Raw genomic sequence first — 23,623 nt, 5'->3', positions numbered from 1 at the left:
CTTCCCTCCACACCCAAGAGGCCTGACCCGTGGCCGGAGTTGGGTGGGGTTGAGTCAGTCAGCCAGCTGCTCTCTGACCCTCTCCCCATAGGGGTCTCTTGCCCAGTGCCTCACAGAGACACACACATCCCTTCCCTGACTCCAGTCTGTCTCGGCCCTGCTGAGCTTCCCCAGCATAATAGGGCTCTTGTATTCCCTGCCCCCACCAGGTCCCAGACCTGAGCCCAGGCCTGACTGTTTTCCCAGCTCTGGCAGTTTCCCCCAACCCACCCGCAGAGCTCAAGAGCAGCCACAGAGGCCCTAACCCCTCCCTCCTTAGCCCTCCTCCTCTCTGCAGCCTGTACTACTCTCTCCTCCCTGACCCCTTCCCCAGGGCTGTGGTCCTGCCCCAGGCTCTCCACACCCCTGACTCAGACTGCCGAATGGCTTCCTCAGTATGCCTAGGTCTTAGCCAGCTTGCTCCTGTGGCCCTGGACCCCTCAAGTAAATGGAAAATATAAACTTACACATTAACTCTCAGGCCAGAAGGGGGGTGAGACTGCCTAAAGGGATGAATGATTCTTGAGTATGTTAGGAACCATGGCACCTGTATAAGGCATGTATTGTAGGTGTTCCCCACAAAGGCAGCATACGTATGTATAGTGTTGGTCCTAAGAAACCTCAGAGATTTAGAGTTTCATTCCTAACACAGGAAATAAGGAAGACCGAAGAAGAATCTATGCCTTTGAATTATGGTATTGGCAAAGAATATTGAATACACCATGGTCTGCCATAACAACTAACACATCCATCTTGGAAGAAGTACAGCCAGAATCCTCCTTAGAAGCAAGGATGGCCAGACTTCGTCTCACATACTTTGGACGTGTTATCAGGAGGGATCAGTCCCTGGAGAAGGACATCATGCTTGGCAGAATAGAGGGTCAATGAAAAAGAGGAAGACCCTCAATGAGACAGATTGACACAGTGGCTGCAACAATGGGCTCAAGCACAGCGATTGTGAGGGTGGTGCAGGACTGGGCAGTGTTTCGTTCTGTTTTGCAAGGGGTCACTATGAGTCATAACCGACTCAATGGCACCTAACAACAACAACAACATAGGAAATAGAATAAGGGTCATTTCTGATCTTCCTGCTGGGTTAGGTCAGGCAGGCCACCCTCTCCGATGACCCTGCCCTTGTTAGCAGTGGCTGGAGGGTGAGCAGGACTGGTTACCCTTCAGTGCTCATCCTATCTGGGAGACAGTTCACAGCAGTTTTCACACTTGGCCTGCATCAGCCTCACCAGGAGGCTTGTTAAGAAGAGAATGCCAGGCCCCACCCCCAGTTTCTGATTCAGCAGGTGTGGAGTAGAGCCCAAGAATCTGCATTTCTAACAAGTTCCCGGGTGGTGCTGATGCTGCTGGCCTGGGAGCCACATTTTGAGAGTCACTGGCCTATATAATCTCCTTCCAGATTCACCAGAGCAGTCCTGGATGCAGGGTAAGAGGAGAATGCTGACCTCGTAAGACACAGGAGAAAAGCTCCCAAAAGGTCTGCATCCCTTACCCAAAACCAAGGGATCTGTTGACAACCTGGACAGCAGAAAGCTTTCTGAACCTCCAAGTCAGCACACATGGGGGCTCCAGGATCAGCTCTTCCACTTACTAGCTTTGTGACTTTTCTTAACCACGTTTTTTGATCCCCTCTTCTGTGCTGGGCACTCTACATACCTTACAACCTCACTTACTACTACTACTACCCCAGGAGACATCCCTGAAGCTTGCAGGGGTGGGATCTGAACCAGAAATGTTACTTTAAAGCCTAGGCTTTTACCTCTATGTGACTGCCTTAAAAATGAAAACAACACAAAACACAATACGGGGGAATTCAGCACAACTGGACTAATCCAAAAGCTATGAAGTTTCCTGAATACAATCAAACACCTCCAGGGACACAGTAGCAGAGTGGGGGGGGTCTGGGGACAATGGTTTCAGGGGACATGTAGGTCAACTGGCATAACAAAGTGTATTAAGAAAACGTTCTGCATCCCACTTTGGTGAGTGGTGTCTGCGGTCTTAAAAGCTAGCAAGTGGCCATCTAAGATGCATCGACTGGTCTCAACACACCTGGAGCAAAGGAGAATGAAGAGCACCAAAGACACAAGGAAAATATGAGCCCCAGAGAAAGAAAGGGCCACATAAACCAGAGACTCCATTAGCCTGAGACCAGAAAACTAGATGGCGTCTGGCTACCACCAGTGATTGCCCCAACAGGGAATACAACGGAGAATCCCTGATGGAGCAGGAGAAAAGTGGGGTGCAGATCTCAAATTCTAGTAATGGTCTGACCGAGACTGGAGGGACCCCAGAGGTCCTGGCCCCCAGACTCTGTTAGCCCAACACTAAAACCATTCCTGAAGCCAACTCTTCAGACAAAGATTAGACTGGACTTTAAGACATGAAATGATACTGGTGAGAAGTATGCTTAGCTCAAGTAGATACATGAGACTGTGTGCACAAGCTCCTATCTGGAGGTGAGATGAAAAGGCATAGGGGGACAGAAGCTGGTTGAATGGACACGGGAGATACAAGGTGGAGTGAAGGAGTGTGCTGTCACATTGCAGGGAGAGCAACTAGGTCACATAACAACGTGTGTTTAAGTTTTTCTATGAGAAGGTGACTTGAATTGGAAGCTCTCACTTAAAAACCCAGTGCAATGAAAACACCAGCTTCTGAGTTGCAACAGCTCATTTTTGGAAACAGGGATCCCCACACCTTAGCAAGTTTGTGCGCCATGTCTCCTTCTCTCCTCCCCTCTCCCAGCTTCCCCTGAGGCAGATTTTATTTATAAACAAAGATAGTTTAGGCAATTAGGATGACGAAATAAAGGAGGGAAAGAAAAACAAATCAGCAGGGTAGGTCAGCTTAGTTATAAACCTCACCTTCTGAGAAGCAAGGAGCTGGACCAGATGCTTGCTCCCAGCTCTAGGATTCTAAAAGAGACAACTATGTTTAAAGAGAGTTATTTTCTAAATTAAGAAACACAAGAGCTCCTTGACTGTCAATCATCTCAGCTGGAGGAAACTGTCCTTCCCAGAGCAGAGGGAAGGAGGTAGACAAACCTTCCTAAAACAGAGAGCAACAGAGGTGGTCAGCCACACAAGTGGGGACACATGGCCCTTAGTGGCCATTCTCCATTTAAAAAGCTGCCCCTCAGACCCACGTACTCATTCGTTCCTGGGACTTAGTGCCCTCAGCTGAAGGCTGTCCCCTCCCTATCCTGTTCACTGCTGTATTTCCACCAAGTATAGTGCTTGGCATATGGAAGGTGCAAAAGGTGTTACATAAATCAACACATTCCCATCATGCCTGCAATGTCCACTGGGACTCAGCCAGCTGCCAGGAGTCCCCTACATACACCCTAGGTGTAAGGGCCCCGTGTGAAGCTGCAGAGCTGGAGTAAAATCAAGAGGCTGGGAAATGAACTTCTTAAAACTTATTTTTAATATCCTTCCCCCGCTCCCCTCCCATGTTGGGAAAGGCCAAAACAGTCTGGTTGGATTTAATTACAAATTAATACATTTTTTTTTGTCACTGTTTAAAATAAATGAACATTGTGGCAATAAGGGACTATCCTTGGAAAAAGTGAAACCCATATTAACAAAATATGTCATGGAAGAACTCCACTCGGTGATTTCACTGGCTACTTAACAGACTAGAAAAAGGTCAGCACTCTGCATGTTCTCTGGGGCTTGTCTCCTGCAGCTGGGAGAGGCCTTGCCCAGACTCAGCCAAGCCCAGTCAGCTCCAACCAGGGCCCAGTCCCAGTCAAAGCAAAGGGAGAAGCAGAAAAAGCAGATTGACAGCTTCACTTACAAGCCCATGGGATAAAAGGAGACAGGAAGTTAGAGGGAAGGCTTAAAGAGGCAGCATTTTTTCAGCCTTAAAAAAAAAAAAAAAAAAAAACCCTACAAGATCACTGAATGAGAGAGGGTTAAAAAGGAATAGAACTTAATTATGAGTGAGTTTAAATATGGGCCCAGCTCCCTCCACCTCTTTATGTATGCTTCAGTCACTATCCTTTCAACACTGGCTCAGCCTGGGAGACCCTACAGTGCTCTGTGCTTTCAGAGGCTACAGTTTTAAGGGAAAGAAAAAAAAGGTGTGTGTGTGTGTATACATACTTTTGAACAATGCAACAAAACAGTATAGGAAAGCTGGGGGCACAGAAGTCTCTGGGACTGACTTCCTCCCACTCAGAGTTCCACAAGACAACACCCACCAAAGACCTTCTCTCTGCTTTGAAACACTCCATCTTCCCTAAGATTGCCTGATGCTGGGGAGAGTGCGGCAGGTCCACAAAATAAACAAAGGGTCTAGAAAATGTGTCACCAGTGACATCTCCTGCATGTGAAAGAAAGACCAGAGTCGCTAGCTCTCTGCCCTTCCTGACTGTCCTCCCCAGCTCACGGAACTTGCGGGCCTGAATGCTGCATCTTTAAATGTTTTTGGCTGAGCGCTCTTGCCACATATGTCAGTAACATTCCAAGCTGGCTACCACATGTGCAGGCTCTGGCCTCCTTCCCTCTCTACTGTCGAGTGCTCTGCTGTTTCAAGGGCATGGTGGGGCCACGCGTCTCCCATTTCAGCTCCATCTTCAGTTGATCATATATCTCAGAAACAACCAATTAAAAAAAAAGTTCTAAAAGAATGTTCGTATTTGAAATACCTATTTCCCTTGAGATTATTTTTTCAATTCCACTTGATGACTCTATTCCAGTGAGTTAGACAAAGTGTGCGTGCACACGCATACATAGACACACACACCAGCACACACTCACAGATTTAGAGAAATGGTGGGAGGCTGTTTCCTGCCAAAAGATCTAACAGAGGAAAGCTTATGCGCTGATCAAGTTTTAATATGTGGTTAACAAGAACTGTACACCAGTAAGCAAGCACACAAAGACTGTGGGTAGGAACGGCCGATCCCTACAGCACATGGCTCCCTGGCCCATTTTCTGCCTACCTTAGGACCAGTTTCCATAGCCACTATACTCAGAGAATCCAAGAGGACTGCATGGACAGATGAACCTTTATTTAAAAAAATAGCACTTCAAATAAATTAAAAGGGACAACCGTCAAGTGTTCAAATTGTGAAGAAATAGTTGCAAACCTAGAGAGATTCCAAGCTGCAGTCTTCTAACCTCCTTCTTTGTCCACCGGCAAAGCCCACACATCTCAGTACTCCCACTCAATCTTCTCCCTACTGACAGGAGGAGGAATTGCAAACAGGAGACCAGACGGAGGAGAAAGCTGCATTTGAATGGAATGGACATTGCCACGTACTTGCTAATACGGGTTTCACTTCATGACCAAATGTATTCTTTCAAAAATAAAAAAAGGGGTAGGGAAGCTGCATGTTTTTTAAAAATTGAAATTATTTAGGGATAAAACACTAACTCTAGTGCCTTTAACGGGCAATAGCAACTTTTTTCCTCCGAAGTCAAACACCATCCCCAGCTGAGCCTTTGTGCTGCAAGCTTTTCAGGAGATGTTACCTAAACTTTATTAAAAGAAAAGAACAAGTTTAAATATAGACACTGGACTAGCCCAGTCTGTATTTTCAAGTCCACATTCTTCATCTGAAGCACTGCATCAGGGACCCCCCCTGAGTCTGCATGTTTTCAAGTTCACAGTACATGGAACCAGTTTTTCTTTTTAATTTTTCCTCACTCATAGCAGCCACACACAGTGGCCATTGACGCCGGAACCTTGGGCGGGGCCTTTTCCTACGAGGCCTGGCCAGAGCTGCCCCAGGTTTCTCCTCAATGAGAATCGATGCTGTCATGCTCTATGGATGGGAAAAAAGCAAGAAAATAAAAGCACCTGGTACAGGTTTCATGAGATCCATTCGGATTCGCTATGTTCCAAACCCGCCGCTGAATGCCATTTGTCCACTTTGTGTGCTGAACAGTCTGTGGCCTAGGAGTCGGTCTCAATTCGAAGAACTGTTATTGGATGCCCCGGAAGTTGATGCAATAGCAGCTCCTGCAGGGCTACTTGTGGAGACCGACTTTCGGATGTGAGGCAGCAAGTAGGGGTCACAGGCCAGCTGCTGGACATCGATGCGGTCCTCCTTTCGGTAGGCCAAGCATCGTCGAATAAACGCCTGCAAAGCAAAGTTTCTTGAGGAAGCCCGAGGCAGATAATCCTGGTACACCAAGAGACCACCATGGGGCTCTGTGGTACCCCAGGGCCCAAAGCAAATATCTCCTAAAGAGAAGGGGCTTAGGGCCTTTCCATGAAAACTACCAGGCAGACCCAGAGCAGATGAGGGAAGGGAGCACCCCCACAGCACCACCTCACTGATGTCATTGTCTCCTTTCCCCACAGAGGGGATACCCATTCCTAAAAGGTGGGGGGAGGGCCATGGCCTCGAAATACTTCTGCCCCCAAAGCACTAAGACCAACAAAAAATATCTCTTGTTGCCTTGGCTGGTTTGGATGGGCATGGTCTAACTTCATCTACAAGCCATAGCCTCCTGTGAACTTCCCGGAAGTGGACAATTGTAACGACAAACTACCACCACACGCAGGGTAAGGGGACCAGCATTTTGACTAACACCACCATGTATCACAGACCATTAAATGCTTTCCCTATGTACCTCCTCTTCTCTAGAAGGTAATGAAGCAAACGATCAGACACACATCTAAGCAGTGAAGGAAGCCTGAATAGGACCTGCATCCCCAAGAGTACAGCATGCTGAGAAGGGTTTGCTCTGGAATCCAAATCTGCCACCAACATGGGGGTTTTCTTAGAGAGGCTACAGAGTCTTAGTTTCTACAACTCTTATGATAAAGGCCCTTAAATAGGTTATCTGGGTTTTCCTACTTGCTGCCTACGTCTCATTTTTTAACCAGACAGTTCTAGTTAATCAAAGTTTTTTAATGTAACCATTTAAAATAGTTGAATCAATTTTTAAAAATCTAAAATATGCAACAAGCTACCAATTTTCTATTTTTCCATGTTTAATTAACAAAACACAAAAGCATAATGCCAATCCTGGTTTTTCAAAGTCAAAGACATCTGTAAGTAGTTGCCAGATATAAGCATTTGGAAGATGCAAACGAATTCACAGAACGAACATAATGATCTGTGGCCTTTAAAGCTGAATCCTTCTTAGTGAGCTGCCTGGAAGGAGAGTTCAACATGTTATCCTGGGCTGTGTAGTGGTCAATTAAACTTTTACTGTGAGTCTTCTCTGCACAGCTGTCAGTGTGGGCTACTGAAACAGCAATCAGATCACACTGCTGCCCCAAGACCTTCACTGCAAGTGCTTTCCATCAGACCTGACAGTCAGCCCTGCCCAGCGCTCCCACCACTCTCCCCTCTGCTCTGCTCTGCCTACTTTGAGGACCAGCCCACCTCACATCCCAGCTCTCTTCTCTCCTCTCTGCTCAGAATGCTCTGCCCCCAGATTGACACATGGCTCCCACCTTCACCTCACTCAAGATTCTGTTCACTGTCCCTTCATCACTGAGGTCTGCCCTCACCATGCCATTTAAGAGAGGTTCCTACCTCCCTGCCTCCCCCAACCCTGACTTATTTTCTTCATAACATTTATTACCATCTGAAACGTATCTGTTTTTTTATTTCTCTCACTTACTGGAATGTCAGCTCCTTAACGGCAGGGCCCTGTCTTGTAGTTCATTGCTACACATTCATATTTCCATCTCCACTGCCCAGAACAGTGCCTAGTGCTTAACAGGCTCTCAATAAATATTTGTTGTTGGAGGAGTAGAAGGGAAAGGCTAGGGGGTTGGAGAAGTGCACATTTAGAGGGAGGAAGTGGAGGGAGAGTGCAGAGAATTAGTGGAAAGACTTGGAGATATTTCTGTATTACTCATAGGTCCATCTAACAGTCTCTGAAGTTTCAGGAGCATCTGTTCACCTATTTAACTGCACAAACACCAAAATTTGACAAAAGTATGAAGAAACAGTTTAGAAAGGCCTGAGAGATGAGTATAATTAAACACCTGTCAGGCCACTCACTCCAGTCTCCCAGTATCAACTCTGTCGCAGCTGTGGCATGGGTAATAAGGGCAACTGCTGGAGGTATCAAGTGTTGGGCGCTACACAGGTCACTTAAACCTCATAACCACCTTACTTTTAAGGAAGTTGTTTTGTCTTCACATTTTACAGATAAGGAAAAGCAGTTAAAAAGTTTAAGTAAACTTGCCCAAAGCCACACAGCTACTGGGTGCAGAGCTGACACCAAAATTTGGTCCATCAGGCTTCAAAGCCGAGCCTCTTTGCCCTGCACCGCCCTCTCCCACCATGGCCAGGACACTGCATTTGCCCTGCGAATGTTATCAGAAAACTTCCTGCAGATTTACTTTTTGTGGCACGTAGTACTTACACTGTTGAATGATGGGGGCAGGAAGTCCCTGATCGGGAATCATAAACACCTGGGAAAGATGCTATTCCTACTATGTAACACATCAGCCAAAGCACTTTGAAAAGTGGCTCTTTCCTAACCTACTTCACATGGGTACACTGGGAAGGGACAATAGAAACCAAACACGGAGAAAAGGAATCAGGTCTGTAACTGTTCAGGTTGACTTAAAAAATGCCAACCAATCACAGGATCCAATGAGGCTGACCGCCTACCTAAGTAGAACTGGTTAATGTATAAAAATAAAGAACAGAGCAAGGAAAAACTATGGTAGCTACTAGAATCTTGGTTTGCACATGTACCAAAGCTGAAGTGATTATTTATAACTTCCTTTCTCCACCTCCCACTCCATGTTTCCTTTGCCTCAATTAGTTTTTCTGTAATGCCCTCGCCAATTGCTACGGAATTTACCGTTGTGACCACTCGCTATTTCACTGAGTGCTTTATACTCTAGTATGACTCCCCAAGTTGATCACAACCCCTGGATAGGTACCAAGTTGGGTATCCTTCAGATTCCCACAATACCTGGTACATCTCTGCAGCACAGTCTCCTCTCCCTCTCCTTCTCTGCCTGTAGGGAGGCCTTCGTCATGGATTAGAAAATCCACTCATCAGTATTCCCCATATTCGACTTGAGTGATGGGATGGACAGGGTATAAGCAATATTCCTCTGTCTGCTGTCCTTAGGAATACTAATTCACGCCTATACTAATGTTTATAATGACTCATGAATTTTGTACTGAATAATCCAGCCATAGTTACCCAAAGAAATAATGAAAGCAGAGCAACCATTTCAGGTGGCCAGTGGTTGGAAACCCTGGTGGCGTGGTGGCTAAGTGCTACAGCTGCTAACCAAAGGGTCGGCAGTTCGAATCCGCCAGGCGCTCCTTGGAAACTCTATGGGGCAGTTCTACTCTGTCCTACAGGGTCGCTATGAGTTGGAGTCGACTTGACGGCACTGGGGTTTTTAGTGGTTCAAAACTTACCTTTGCTTCAGGTGTTACTACTGGCTTTGGCGGAAACTGCACTTCAGTAGCTTTAAGAATAGTATTCTCTTGTAGAATGTCTTGCTGGGACTGGTTATGGCCAAAAGGCTATCATATAAAAACAAACAAACAAAGGTGGGTCTCTGGTTAAAACTAAACAGAACAGGATTCAAAACCACAGGGGTGGGAAAGGCGAAGGCATCTCCCAAAGAGAACTGCTGGAAGAAACTCTGAAGGTGATCTCTAATCCTCTTCTTTTATAGGTAAAGGGAGAAAAGACTCAGAGCTTAAGTATCTTGCTTGTGGTCCAACATCCAGGTTCAGGCAGAGCTGGGGCCAGGAGTAAGTAGCATCTCCTACGTTGTAACGTTATAACAATGCTGCTAAGCTGTGTTGACAGTAAAGAAAAAGAAGATCCAGAGCAAAAACCAGCAATTCTTGTTCTGAATGGTGTACCTGTGAACTTAAACAACACTTATGTGTGCAACTGGCAGACTCAAGACACAGATAAAAAGGTGGAAAAGAAAGAGTAGAATGCATAAAGGGGAGATTAGGGGAAAAACAAGAGTTGGGGCTACTTAGTGGCTTCACCTGTGCCCCAAGTTACCATTTTCTAATAGTCTTAAAAAATAAGTTCAAACCCAGAGTCACCTCTATAGTGTTTCTAGTGAGAGATCTCAAACAATTCTTTCTAGATAACCTCTATCATCATTATCAGCACCACTTCAACATTATCACAGATTATAAATAATAACTAAGCCTTACTAGTTCTGAAGAGTTTTCCCATTTTAGAGAGGTAGGATAAAGAAAGAAAGGACCAAGGAGAAGTTAAAGAGAAAGTTGAAATCTGAATTAAAAGCTAGCTCTAGGGATTGTAATCAAATATTAAGAGTCCAGGGGGACTGTAGAACTCCCAAAAGAGTTCTACACACAGCCCAATGGGCTGCACTGAAGCATACAAACACAATGAAAGCAGAACTAGCAATATAAATACACGACTGGATCTTACTATATACATTCATAAGATATTATGCTCATGAGGAAAGACAAATGTGAAATTCATTGGGTAACAGTTTATTACCTAGATTATTGCTTGCTCAAATGATATGACACCTTGATCGGAGGTAACAGATGATGAATACTTCCTGACATTATCTCCCCAGTATAGAAATACACAGCACGTTTTCATTAGCAATGGCTTTAAGTAACGAGGTGGCTGGGAATAAAGAACTTTGGGGATTTCAAGTTTCAGTTCCTGGACCCTTAAGGATGGCTCTTGTGAAGATGTACTTTAATAAACTACTTCACATAATTCCCTATGTATCAGAATCAAAATATGTCCTATATGGAGAACAGCAAAAAATATGTATTTTCAACAGTCCAGTAGGACGCGTTAGGTGCCCTGTGGTCAAGAATTTCTGCTTATGCATAAAGCTTTTATTATTAAGTCGGTATTTTCTTCGAACTATCACCTTCAGGATTCCATTCTGTGTAACTCAATAATTAATGCTGAGGGAGTAACTCATACTGAGCCACTAAGTACCTGTGCCACCCAAGGAAGATGTCAAGCCACTACATCAGACCTTCTTTCTTACCTTCCTTCCATAAAGACACTGGTAGAAGATCACACCCACTGACCAGACGTCAACTTTATTTGAGATCTTTGGTGGTTCTTTCCCAACCACAAAACACTCTGGTGGTAAATACCTGGGACAAAGGGGAAATAAAATTCTTAGAGAAATGACTGCATAAATCTAAGACATGTACAAAAAAGGCAAAGTAGAAGACCTTGTTAGGAATATAATATGTGAATTTTATCAGCTTACAAAGCAGCTTAAACTTGGAAAAAGTCAATGAAAAGACACTCTAACTCAAGGTGCTGTTAATGCCTGTAGGGCCTTAAAATACATTTCTCAATTTACTGAGAGAGAAATATTTTCCCTCATCCCTACTTTACCCACCCCAAACTTCTTTCCCATCGTTGTGTATCATGTGTCATTCAATAAATTAAAGGGCGGAGAAGGGACACAAAAGAAGTGCATTCCCTTTTACAATAGCTCAATTGGCAAACATTAAAATATGACTAGAAGTGGTGTGAGTTTCCTTTCATTTTGGCTAAAAGAGGTAACTGTAACTTAAGTAACTGTTTTAAAAATCCAAAGGACTTCAGGAGCCAGTACAGATCTCTGAGGGGAGAGTCTGTTCTGTCTTCCTAAGATGGCCTCTTTGCGAAATCCAGGCAGGAAATAACTCCAATATCTAATCAATGGTAGCATTAAAGCCCAAATTACATTTCCTACTTTATGGGTGATCCGGGGCTTACTGGAAGGCTAACAAATAGTTTAGCAAAAGCCAAACTCGTTGTTAGCACAACTCAATCCTCATCTGAATTCCTCCCTCCCCACCACTGGCTTCTAAAGAGTTGGACAGCTAACCACACCAAATTGTATGGTATGGAAGGTAAGTGCCTCCTGGCATTTAAGAAACCAAACAAATATGCTTCCACTAGTTGTCTGGAGTCGTAGCCATGGCAGAACTGGAATGCAGAATTCTAAAGATACTAATCGATTTCAGCAGATTTCACGCTGGCAAAATTCGTTTTGTGAAAAACTATTTTGGACCCTGCTGTGCTCCTAGTATAAAAATCTGAATTTACAGCTTAAAAGAGATTATAAGAGGTGAGAAATAGAAAATGTTCCCTCTCCAATCCACTATCTCTATCAAATTTAGTTTCAGATGTCAGGGTTTCTTCTTTTTTAAAATAGTAATTTCGTATTCTTATTTTTTTAACAGATGTTCTGGATGATTAATACCTCTGACTAGATTATTTCACAATGAAGACTTTTAGCCAAAACACACACTGAAGAATAAAAACTTAGATGTAACTCAATAAGAGGGAAAAAAGGCAAAGAAATGAAAATGTAGGAAAGACAAAAGAATTTATAAAAAGAATGGCTCTTCCCACCAAATGCCACTAAAACCTTCCTGATCCCTAGAATTCATGGTTATTGATTTCTTAATATAAGTAAATATGATCTTGGATAAATAACAAACATAACCTTTATTCTAAAACGGTAATTTTAATGTATTTAATTTGGGGAGGTGTTGGGAAAGGGCAAGCGTAGTAAATTAGCAAAATTTTTAGACTACAAAAGACATGGTCACTTTGGTAAGCAAATCATTTTCTAGGTCTAAGTTTTCCCATCTGTAAATAAGGAAATAAACTAGTTCTTCACCCAAATAATATTAAAAATAATAAGCATTCTAATTCCGTATTAAGGACTTTGGGAAGGAGAGTAGAAGACAGTTCTATGATACTACACTAAATTCTGTTCAAAAGACCATCATGGTTCCATATTCCATCACAATAAAAGTCCTTATACAGAAAAATGATTCTAAGGGCCTACTAAGAAGTGTGTTCAACATGGAATTCCGGAACAACCAAATACTGCAAACGGGCACTTGGAATCTGTTATTATGCTCCCGGCCTACTGTCTCTCTCTGGGTCATCATAAGAGGATGACATATTGAGGGTGGAGACTATGACAATGTTTCTACCAATATGGAAACTCTTCAAATCTTCATAGAAACCCATACAATTTAATTCTCCCAGTGGCTCATCTCTACCTTACCTTTTATTATGAAAAATTTCAAATATAATCTCAAGTAGAACAGCAAAATAACCCCCCAAGTAACCATCATGCAGGTTCAGTAATTATCAACACGAGACCAATCTTTGTTCATCTAAGCTCCTATCCACCACACCAAACAGATTACTTTGAGGCAAATCCCACACATATATATAATTTTTATGCAAGTTCCAACCACTAAATTTGTATAGCTTAGCAAACAGCACCAGATAATAATAAGAAAACTAATTTAAACATGAAACAGCTGTACCTTTAAAAAAAAAACAACAAACAAGCTATCCCCACCTCCACCCAAAAAAAGCTCCAATCCAAGGTCTAGTGGATTTATATAGCAGTGGTATAGACCTGTTCCCAGAGTTTCTAACAGCATATATTTTTGCATCGTTTAACTAGTGACAGGAACACCAACCCACAATAACCACCACAGTGAATAAACACACTGTAAATGTAGCTTCTATTTTAAACCTAGAATTTTGAAGTTTTAATTTAGGGTTGATTTTTACTATAGGTGCTATCTCTACAAACAATAAGAAGCAATGGAAAGTAGAAATTTTATGTTCATGGTGTATTCAGTAGGATTCAGAGAAGAGGGCTGATCCCGTGTTTGTGAAGGGCAGCCCCCTCTTCCCTGTCTGCTTCCTCATGGATACCCTCATTCCCAGACAGTATTCTCCTAAGGCCCAGGCCTTCCAGTCCCAAAGAAAAGTTATCTGACCAACTGACTGGGGTATAACAGCATGTGTTACCCCCGCCCCCCGACCCCCCCCCCGCCTCATGCTACTGGAGACTTTCTCCATGTTCAGAATCACACATTTCAGTATGTGGCTTTGTGTTACTGTATCTTTCCACCTCAGAAGTAAAAAGGAGCTTTGTTAATACTCTTTTTCAATGACAAAGTTATAGGCCTGAGTTGCACGTATATTTTATGGTTCTGCCAAAGGTACTAGGAGGCAGAGGTAGAACAGGTCACAGAACAGGCACGCAGAGCTAGCTGTGGCCTGGGAGATGTGTGAAAACAGATGGGAAGAACTGTGCCCCAAAACCTATTAGATCACGTCTCACAGAAATGGATAAACTTCTTTGGTAAACTGCGCTCATTTTTTTCCTGTATGGATTTCATGTGATGCTGTGGTTACTTTACATGCTGATCTTCATAATTCCTTAGTTCCTGAGAGTCCATCACCCTCAGGCAACTTATCCCATGAGCCCATAAAAAGAGAGACCCGCACTTGTACTGTCTTTATATCACACCACATGAACAATCTCTTGTAAGGCCAGCTCTGCAGAGGAAACATGTATCTCAAACAGGTGGTCACATATAACCTCTCAATCGTTTTTAAAAAAGAAAGAAAAATTAAGACAAATTGATGAAAGTACAAAGAGTCAAACTGCTCAAAAGACAGTAACTATTTGGGGATGAAAGTTTGCTTTGGTTTGCAGCATTTTTGCTTTCGCACTGTACAAATATCGTTTATTAGTGATCAATGCTTCAGCACAGCAGCCAAGCACATATCCACCAGTCTCCCTGGCAGCCCACCCAGCCCTCCCAGATACCTACCAGTAAGTACCAGCACCTTGTGACGTTAGCTCCATGCCGTCCACTGAATTGTAGCTATCATCATCCATGATCTTGGAAAGACCAAAATCTGTGATTTTTATCTCTCCACATGCTGTACCATTTACTAAAAGAATATTACCTAAAAAAGAAAAAAAACTTCATGAATAAGCAGAGACTTACTGATTAAGAGAATAATCCTAGGTGATAATAGCCAAGGGGCAAATGATGGCAAACTCTTGCACACAAAAGTAAACATCTGAGTCCCTGGAATAAAGCGATTTGGAGGCCTGATGCTGGGGGAGAGTCCTCGGTGTCTGGCTACAGACTTCTATTTTCCAAAAATCATCTGCTTAATGTGCCAAAAACACTACTATGAGCGGGGGTGGGGTGGGGGGAGCAGGGGAGACTGCTAAAGTAAAACACCACTTTTAAAGTTGGCCAAAAATGGCAGGAAATTTTCAACTGAATTTTCTGGAAGGATCCCTAAACCACTATGTTTTGAACAGTAGTTTCAGGGAAAAACTAAATAAAACCTACAAGGGAATCAAAGCTAGTACCACAGTGCCACCTACAGCTCCGATGGCAGGGAAGTTTGTTATGAAAAAGTGTGCTGGAAAACCCAATCACACAATAGCCATCTTTTATAAAAAATCACTTCATCATAATTAATTTTTAGTCACCTGAATTATACTGGAACATTAAAGAATAATGAGATTTAATATGGCGTGTCCAGAAAGGGAAAGCATTTAATGACTCCACCACACCAAGAGGAGAATAGGGATCATTTTCCTAAAACCCGAGCTAAGTTACTTAAAACTGTCTACATGGAACATAAAGACTTCTTAAAAACAAAACAAAACAAAACAAAAACAGCTGAGGATAACCAAAAAAGGGAAAAGAGGAAAGATTAAAAGAAAACAGGAGGGGAGAAGCCTGTGGGATCTCTGAGATGACTGTCCTCTACTCTTTGCTGGTGACGATGAAACGTAGATAGTAACTGTACAAAAAGATGAAAAAACTCTGCTCAGAAATGAATGAAATGAGAGGCAGATGTGCAAAGTTTTTAACTTTTTGGGCACTTATCAAAGAGACTTGGAATGGAGAAAATGCTACATAGTGTGAGTAATGGGAAAAAACAAAACTGAACTTGCCAGAACAGTTCTTTCTTAATAATACTGACATCCTAAACCACCCTGGCTCTAAAGACAGGGGCACTGTTCCTCCATGGTCTTTAACAGGACCTGCCCTCCTAAACCCAGCACCTCGTGGTTTTTATTCCCACACCTACCCAGGCAATCTAAAGTTATTAGGCCTTCTTAGCTCCTGCCAAATCCTCTAACTTTATAAAATTAAATATCACTTATAAGAGCAAAGCAAAGCCACCAATCCTGTCTCCTAAGAGTTAGACTTACCTGGTTTGAGGTCATAGTGTATGATGGGAGGTTTTATTTCATTTAAGTATTTTAAAGCATTCACAATTTGCATGATAATCGATCGGGCCTCTTTCTCCGACATTAATTTGTGCTGTTTCAGGTAGAAGTCCAGATCATTTCCCTCACAGTATTCTAATACTGTACAAAACCTAAAGCCAAACAGACCAGCGTTTTACCAGGGGTCAAGAGCAGGCAGCTTAAAATCAATTCCAGCAAAAACTTCAGGGTAATACTAGCTTTTTCCTTTCTTCTTTGGTCCTTAAAATATTCCTTTTTTTTCAGTATTAGCTGCCTCAGCAGTTTATAGAAAGAAAATGCTTACTCTCTTGGTGATGAGTCTGCACACTCTCCACACACTGGAATCTATTGTGCTAAAGTTCACCTACGATACATACCTCTTCTTGAATCCAGACTATGAGAATATTGACAAGAACTATAGTAAGCTAGATATTTTCTTGGAGGATCTCCTTCCCACACCATGTCACACATCCACTTCTAAACAAGCATATTGTGATCACTTCTCATCGCAAACATCAGATCATATATCCCCATGTGCTGGCAGTGAAGAAGAACCTAGGGTCTGCCTTGGTTACAAGAACTGGTTGCATACAAAGTCTCCTCAAATTTTGGCACAATAAAAAACCCACTGCCATTGAATTAATTCCAACTCACAGCGACCCTAAAGGACAGAGTAGATCTGCCCCATAGGGATTCCAAGGAGTGGCTGGTGGATTCCAACTGCCAAACTTTTTAATCACTGTGCCACCCACTGGGGCTCCATACTGCACCACAATTTCTCCTCACTAAATGAAAGGTGTACAGGAGGTTTTAGTAGTATCTGTGGTCCTAACAAATGTAGTGTTATATAGTAGGGGTTCTTTCATATATTACACGGACCCAAATTTAAATCTATATACCATTCATGGCATTACAGGTCTTATGTCTATCTTCTAAGGCAGTTACAGACTGAGTAAGGCTTTCTAAACTGAATATCCCCCAGAGATACTTTTTGAATTGTTCTAAGTTGTGACAGTGTGGGGTGCAACAGTCAGGGTCTAGCCAGGAAATAGAAACCAGTTAATATTTAAAACAGAGAGGCTTTAATTCATGGAGCTGATCACACAGATGATGCCAGGGACAAAACAGCCAGTGACTCATCCCAGAGATGGTCTACAGGGGGAAGCCATTAGCACCCTAAGGCCAGAGGGGCAGAAGGAGGGGCTGGTGCAACCAGAACACAGGGGCCAGAGTCACCGGGTAGTAGGAGGGGAGGAGGGAGGACAGGGGGCCTTGGCTTCTCCTCCCTGCCCCCCCAGCTCCAATCTCTGCCTTCCATTGGTGGGACCCTGTTAAATGCCAACTGACGCAGGAGCCAGATAAACATGACTATAAAGGTCAACACACTGAGGCTGCAGAGCGGGGAAAGGGTGAGGAACCGATCTGAGAGCAAACAGGCTCAGAGCAAGCACTATGGGCGCTTCTGGGCATCTTCAGGCCTCAAAAAAGCACTGGCCACATGCAGTCCTGTGGAATCCTCAAACTGAACAATAGCTTATGCTTCTTATGAAACATACCAGGGCATGCTAGGGCCCTCCCTACTCAAGAACAAATATCTGAAGTTTATGCATGATCGGATCTGAGATGCTGAAATCTGAAACACAGAGTCTCCTGCTCAGTGGTTGGTTCTTTGACCCACATGCAAGCTAGGAATAAAATCCCACTTTTAACACCCCAACGACTCTCACGAGACTTTCTAAAGTGATGGCTTGACTTATTTTTTATGAAAATCCATCATACACACAATAGAAAGAACAGAGTAAACAACTCAAGAATAGCACGGAATCAACTCAATTTTTCACATTAGTTGAAAGATGTGCATACACAATTCAAAACGGCAGATAATCCAATCATTTATCATTGAAATAACTTTTGTACTTAAATTTCAGAGGGCTGGGGTCTATCTAGTATTCAAGAAATTTACACAAAGCAACACAGTGAGGCTACCCTGTGAGACCTGGCCCAGGAGTTGGGAAGTCTCCAGTTTCCCCACCCTGCCCTCTAACTAGGTACCCTTCTGAGCCCTACTCCATGCTAAAAATACATGGCTATGCCCGGTGCAAAGGCAACCCTACTGAAAAGGGAAGCCTCTGAGAGGATGGAAGAGGGGGGCAGTTCATGTTTCCAAAGGGAATTATGGTCTCCTTTGGGGTCAAATATGAGCCAGTTCTCTGTATAGCAACCTCTGAGACAGCTGCTGGCAGGAATAAGCCAAAACTCCTAGAATCACCCTGGGGCCCAAGGGGAATACCTGCAGGCTAGACCTAGAGTGTCTTTTCCTAACTCCGTACAGACTCCTACAGGGAAAACATTTCCAAACGCTGAAATATTTCTAAACTCATTCGTAAATCCAGAGGCTCTGGAGCTTCCCTATACCAAGTAACAAAATGCAACGATGCCCAAGATTATCAAATATCCTAGACAAGTCATTTAACTTCTCCTGGTTCTCAAATCTCCACCCATTAAATGAGAAGGCTGGACTCTGGGATCCCATCCAAATCTAACATCCTCTGCGCCTATGAACTCATTTTAACAGGCAGCACTGGGCTACACCCTCGTTTATGCCACATTCATGCCCTGTTCTAGGCTAGGGTAGAATCACATTGCTGGTACTTCAAAATAAGATCTGTTCGTGTTCCTTAGAGTTTCCAGGGAAAGGAGAGACTCCAACAGTCCACACTCACTGGTGCATGTCAGAAGCATGCTGGCACCAATTTGTACCAGCTCCCAAGAGCCAACTGTTAAAATTTTCAGAATTTTGTAAGCTGGTTATTAAACGGTTGATAGGACAATGAACAAGCAAAATATGGTATTATTCAGCAAGTTAGATAAGCCTTGAAAACATTATGTTAAGTAAAGAAGTCAGTCATAAAAGTCCAGGTACTATATAATTCCATTTATATCAAAGTCCAGAATAGGGAAATCTACAGAGACAGAAATCAGATTAGTGACTGCTTAGGGCTGGGGGGTAGGGAGCTGAAGGGATAAGGGCATCATAGCTAAAGGGTGGTTTTCTTTTTTGAGTTGATGAAAATGTTCTAAAATTGACTGTGATGATGTGATGATTGTTCTATCTGTGCATGTACTAAAAACCATTTAATTGTACACTTTAAATGGGTGAACTGTAAGGTAAGTGAATTATTATCTCAATGGCTGTTTTTAAAAAAGTCAGTAACTCGACATTGGCTATGGCGGGAGTACTTATACCATGAAAACTGGTAAACACTACAAATTAGCCCCTCTTCACACCACCAAACTGGTTGTTAAACATTTGCCGACACACAACTGCACATGTCCTTTGGCCAAGAGATGTCCTGCTGGCCCAAATCTGAATTCACACTCTGTCATTTGTCCACGTATTAACATAATTGGTTCTCTCAGAGGGTATTTCCTGGACCCAGAATTCAGCTCTATTCCATTGTTTTCTTGCAGTCTACTCTTGAATAATATTGAATATTGAAATAACATTAACTGCTAAGCTAAGCTAAAATGGCACAGCACTTACGAGTCAGTGTCCAGTGAAAAGTAATCATACAGCTTAACTATTCTGGGATGATCCAGTTCTTTGTGAATCCGGTATTCCCTACACGCATGCCTGTAAATAAAAAGGAAAATTAACAAGAAGGTATCTTGGCCTGCCTTTTAAACTCTTCAAGGATATCCCTAAATATTCCCTCATTTCTTCACTGTTTCCACCTGCTTGCTCTATTCAGGTCCACCTGGTCCCCTCTTCTGATTTTTCTTTTTGTGCATCTAGTACCTACGAAGTCATTGAAAAAATAGCAGGCGCTCAAATACTTACTGGATGGCAACCTTTTACCCTTTTCAAGACCATTTTATGATCTCACCTTTTTTATATTTACACCCAAACATCGCAGACTTAAAAATTACAAAGAAAGTTCTCTTTCCTCTCCTCTAACGCTAATACTTCATTATTTATAAAGGTTTATATGCTAAAGTCACATCAAGGGGATCAATTTTGGCATGTAAACTCCTTGGGTAAAAGAATTACTGGATATGTAAGTCAATTAGGTCAATTAGGAGTGCTTTGTATTTGTCTGCTTCTCTTTAAATATCATCTCCTTGCAAAAAGGATTTAAGGTGCTATTAGCTTTTATTTGTTGTAAGAAAACGTGATACTGACAGAATTATTGAAACTATGGAAACCTCAGTTTCCTTAGGATGGAGAATTCAATATTGCTGTACTTGTATCTTTTCTTAAAGTTCTTTTCCAATTTAATATCACTTAATAAGATCAGGAACAAAAACTGATTACGTATCATATACTGAATTTAAAAAGAGAACATGTTTATACAATGTAATTATCAATTTTTTAAGTGTTTAGTTCTTATTTATAAAGAGAGTAACAGATTTTAAGTAATCCAGTAATATTTAGTTTAGGGCATTATATAAGAGTCAGAAAACAGAAACTTTCCATAATATGGTAGCGTGGGTAAGATTTTTTTTATTTTTTATTTTTTATTGTGCTTTAAGTGAAAGTTTACAAATCAGGTCAGCCTCACACATAAAAACTTACATACACCTTGCTAATACTCCCAATTGCTCTCCCTGTAATGAGACAGCCCGCTCCCTCCCTCCACTCTCTCTTTTCGTGTCCATTTCGCCACCTTCTAACCCCCTCCACCCTCTCATCTCCCCACCAGGCAGGAGATGCCAACATAGTCTCAAGTATGCACTTGATCCAAGAAGCTCACTCCACACAAGCATCCCTCTCCTTCCCATTGTCCAGTCCAATCCCTGTCTGAAGAGTTGGTTTTGGGAATGGTTTCTGTCCTGGGGCAACAGGAGGTCTGGGGGCCATAATCACCGGGGTCCTTCTAGTCTCAGTCAGACCCTCAGGTCTGGTCTTTTTACGAGAATTTGGGGTCTTCATTCCACTGCTCTTCTGTTCCCTCAGGGGTTCTCTGTTGTGTTCCCTGTCAGGGCAGTCATTGGTTGTAGCCAGGCACCATCTAGTTCTGGTCTCAGGATGATGCAGTCTCTGGTTTATGTGGTCCTTTCTGTCTCTTGGGCTTGTAATTACCTTGTGTCCTTGGTGTTCTTCATTCTCCTTTGACCCAGGTGGGTGGAGACCAATTGATGCATCTTAGATGGCCTCTCACTAGTGTTTAAGACCCCAGACACCACTCTTCAAAGTGGGATGCAGGATGTTTTCTTAATAGATTTTATTATGCTAATTGACATAGATGTCCCCTGAAACCATGGTCCCCAAACCCCTGTCCCTGCTGCGCTGGCCTTCAAAGCATTCAGTTTATTCAGGAAACTTCTTTGCTTTTGGTTTAGTCCAGTTGTGCTGACCTCACCTGTATTGTGTGCTGTCTCTCCCATTGCTTAAAGTAGTTCTTGTCTACTATCTAATTAGTGAATACCCCTCTCCCAATCTCCCTCCCTCGCCCTTCTCGTAACCATCAAAGAATATTTTCTTCTCTTTAAACTATTTCTCGAGTTCTTATGATTTTTGTATGTTTATCTTGTATCCCGATACTCTGCTGAACTCTTCTATCAGTTTCAGTAGTTTTCTTGAGGATTCCTTAGGGTTTTCTGTGTATAAGATCATGCCATCTGCAAATAGAGACACTTTTACTTCTTCCTTGCCAATGTGGATGCCCTTTATTTCTTAATCTTGCCTAATTGCTCTGGCTAGGACCTCCAGCACAATGTTGAGTAAGAGCAGTGATATTTGTCCTTTTGCAACTAATTCCACTCAGCATAATGCCTTCCAGGTTCCTTCATGTTATGAAATGTTTCACAGATTTATCACTGTTCTTTATCAATGTGTAGTATTCCATGGTGTGAATATACCACAATTTATTTATCCATTCATCCGTTGATGGGCACCTTGGTTGCTTCCATCTTTTTGCTATTGTAAACAGTGCTGCAATGAACTTGGGTGTGCATATATCTGCTCGTGTAAAGGCTCTTATTTCTCTAGGATATTATATTCCAAGGAGTGGGACTGCTGAATCATATGGTAGTTCTATTTCTAGCTCTTTAAGGAAGCGCCAAATCGATTTCCAAAGTGGTTGTACCATTTGACATTCCCGCCAGCAGTGTATAAGAGTTCCAATCTCTCCACAGCCTCTCCAGCATTTATTATTTTGTGTTTCTGGATTAATGCCAGCCTTGTTGGAGTGAGATGGAATCTCACTGTAGTTTTGATTTGCATTTCTCTAATGCCTAATGATCGTGAACATTTTCCTCATGTATCTGTTAGTGGCCTGAATGTCTTCTTTAGTGAAGTGCCTGTTCATATCTTTTGCCCATTTTTTAATTGGGTTGTTTGTCTTTTTGTAGTTGAGTTTTTGCAGTATCATGTAGATTTCAGAGATGGGGTGCTGATTGCAAATGTCATAGCTAAAAACATTTTCCCAGTCTATAGGTAATCTTTTTACTCTTTTGGTGAAGTCTTTGGATGAGCACAGGTGTTTGATTATTAGGAGTTCCCAGTTATCTAGTTTCTCTTCTGCATTGTTAGTAATGCTTTATATACTGTTTATGCCATGTATTAGGGCTCCTAACGTCATCCCTATTTTTCCTTCCATGATCTTTATCGTTTTCAATTTTGTGTTTAGGTCTTTGATCCATTCTGAGCTTGTTTTTGTGCATGGAGTGAGGTATGGGTCTTGCTTTATTTTTCTGCAAATGGATATCCAGTTATGCCAGCACCATTTGTTAAAAAGACTGTCTTTTCCCCATTTAACTGTCTTGGGGCCTTTGTCAAATATCAACTGCTCATATGTGGATGGATTTATGTCTGGATTCTCAATTCTGTTCCATTGGTCTATGTAACTATTGTACCAGTACCAGGCTGTTTTGACTACTGTGGCAGTATAATAGGTTCTAAAATCAGGTAGAGTGAGGCCTCTCACTTTCTTCTTCTTTTTCAGTAATGCTTTACTTATCCAGGGCCTCTTTCCCTTCCATATGAAGTTGGTGATTGTTTCTCCATCTCATTAAAAAAAGTCATTGGAATTTGGATCATAATTGCATGAAATCTATAGATCGCTTTTGGTAGAAGAGGCATTTTTATAATGTTAAGTTTTCCTATCCATGAGCAAGGTATGTTTTTCCACTTACGTAGGTCTCTTTCGGTTTCTTGCAGTAGTGTTTTATAGTTTTCTTTGCATAAGTCTTTTACATCTCTGGTAAGATTTATTCCTAAGTATTTTATCTTCTTGGGGGCTACTGTAAATGGCATTGATTTGGTGATTTCCTCTTCGATGCTCTTTTTGTTGGTGTAGAGGGATCCAACTGATTTTTGTATGTTTATCTTGTATCCCGATACTCTGCTGAACTCTTCTATTAGTTTCAGTAGTTTTCTGGAGGATTCCTTAGGGTTTTCTGTGTATAAGATCATGCCATCTGCAAATAGAGATACTTTTACTTCTTCCTTGCCAATCTGGATGCCCTTTATTTCTTAATCTTGCCTAATTGCTCTGGCTAGGACCTCCAGCACAATGTTGAATAAGAGCAGTGATAATGGGCA

The 23,623-nt window shown here is 42.4% G+C and overlaps 1 protein-coding gene across 10 annotated transcripts in view; it reads right to left on the bottom strand.

Moving 5' to 3' along the window:
* Positions 1–267: 267 nt before the first annotated feature.
* TLK2 (tousled like kinase 2) overlaps positions 268–23,623 on the bottom strand; it is a 148,612-nt gene continuing 125,256 nt past the window's right edge. For 5 of the 10 annotated variants that reach the window (XM_049861647.1, XM_049861645.1, XM_049861648.1 and 2 more), the window contains 6 exons: positions 19,622–19,711; positions 16,039–16,208; positions 14,627–14,765; positions 11,014–11,125; positions 9,419–9,526; positions 272–6,145 (listed from right to left, as the gene is read on the bottom strand). In XM_049861647.1, the coding sequence (XP_049717604.1) occupies positions 5,972–6,145; positions 9,419–9,526; positions 11,014–11,125; positions 14,627–14,765; positions 16,039–16,208; positions 19,622–19,711 (793 nt within the window). In that variant the 3' untranslated portion in view covers positions 272–5,971. Of the gene's footprint in view, positions 6,146–9,418; positions 11,126–14,626; positions 14,766–16,038; positions 16,209–19,621; positions 19,712–23,623 lie in introns of those variants that run through there. The other 5 variants (XM_049861651.1, XM_049861653.1, XM_049861654.1 and 2 more) reach the window with 4 other exon arrangements.

Source organism: Elephas maximus, chromosome 19, assembly GCF_024166365.1.
Source record: "Elephas maximus indicus isolate mEleMax1 chromosome 19, mEleMax1 primary haplotype, whole genome shotgun sequence".
Lineage (NCBI taxonomy): Eukaryota > Metazoa > Chordata > Mammalia > Proboscidea > Elephantidae > Elephas > Elephas maximus.
The sequence above is the reverse complement of the archived record's forward strand: the minus strand, read 5'-3'. Positions and strand labels throughout refer to the sequence as shown.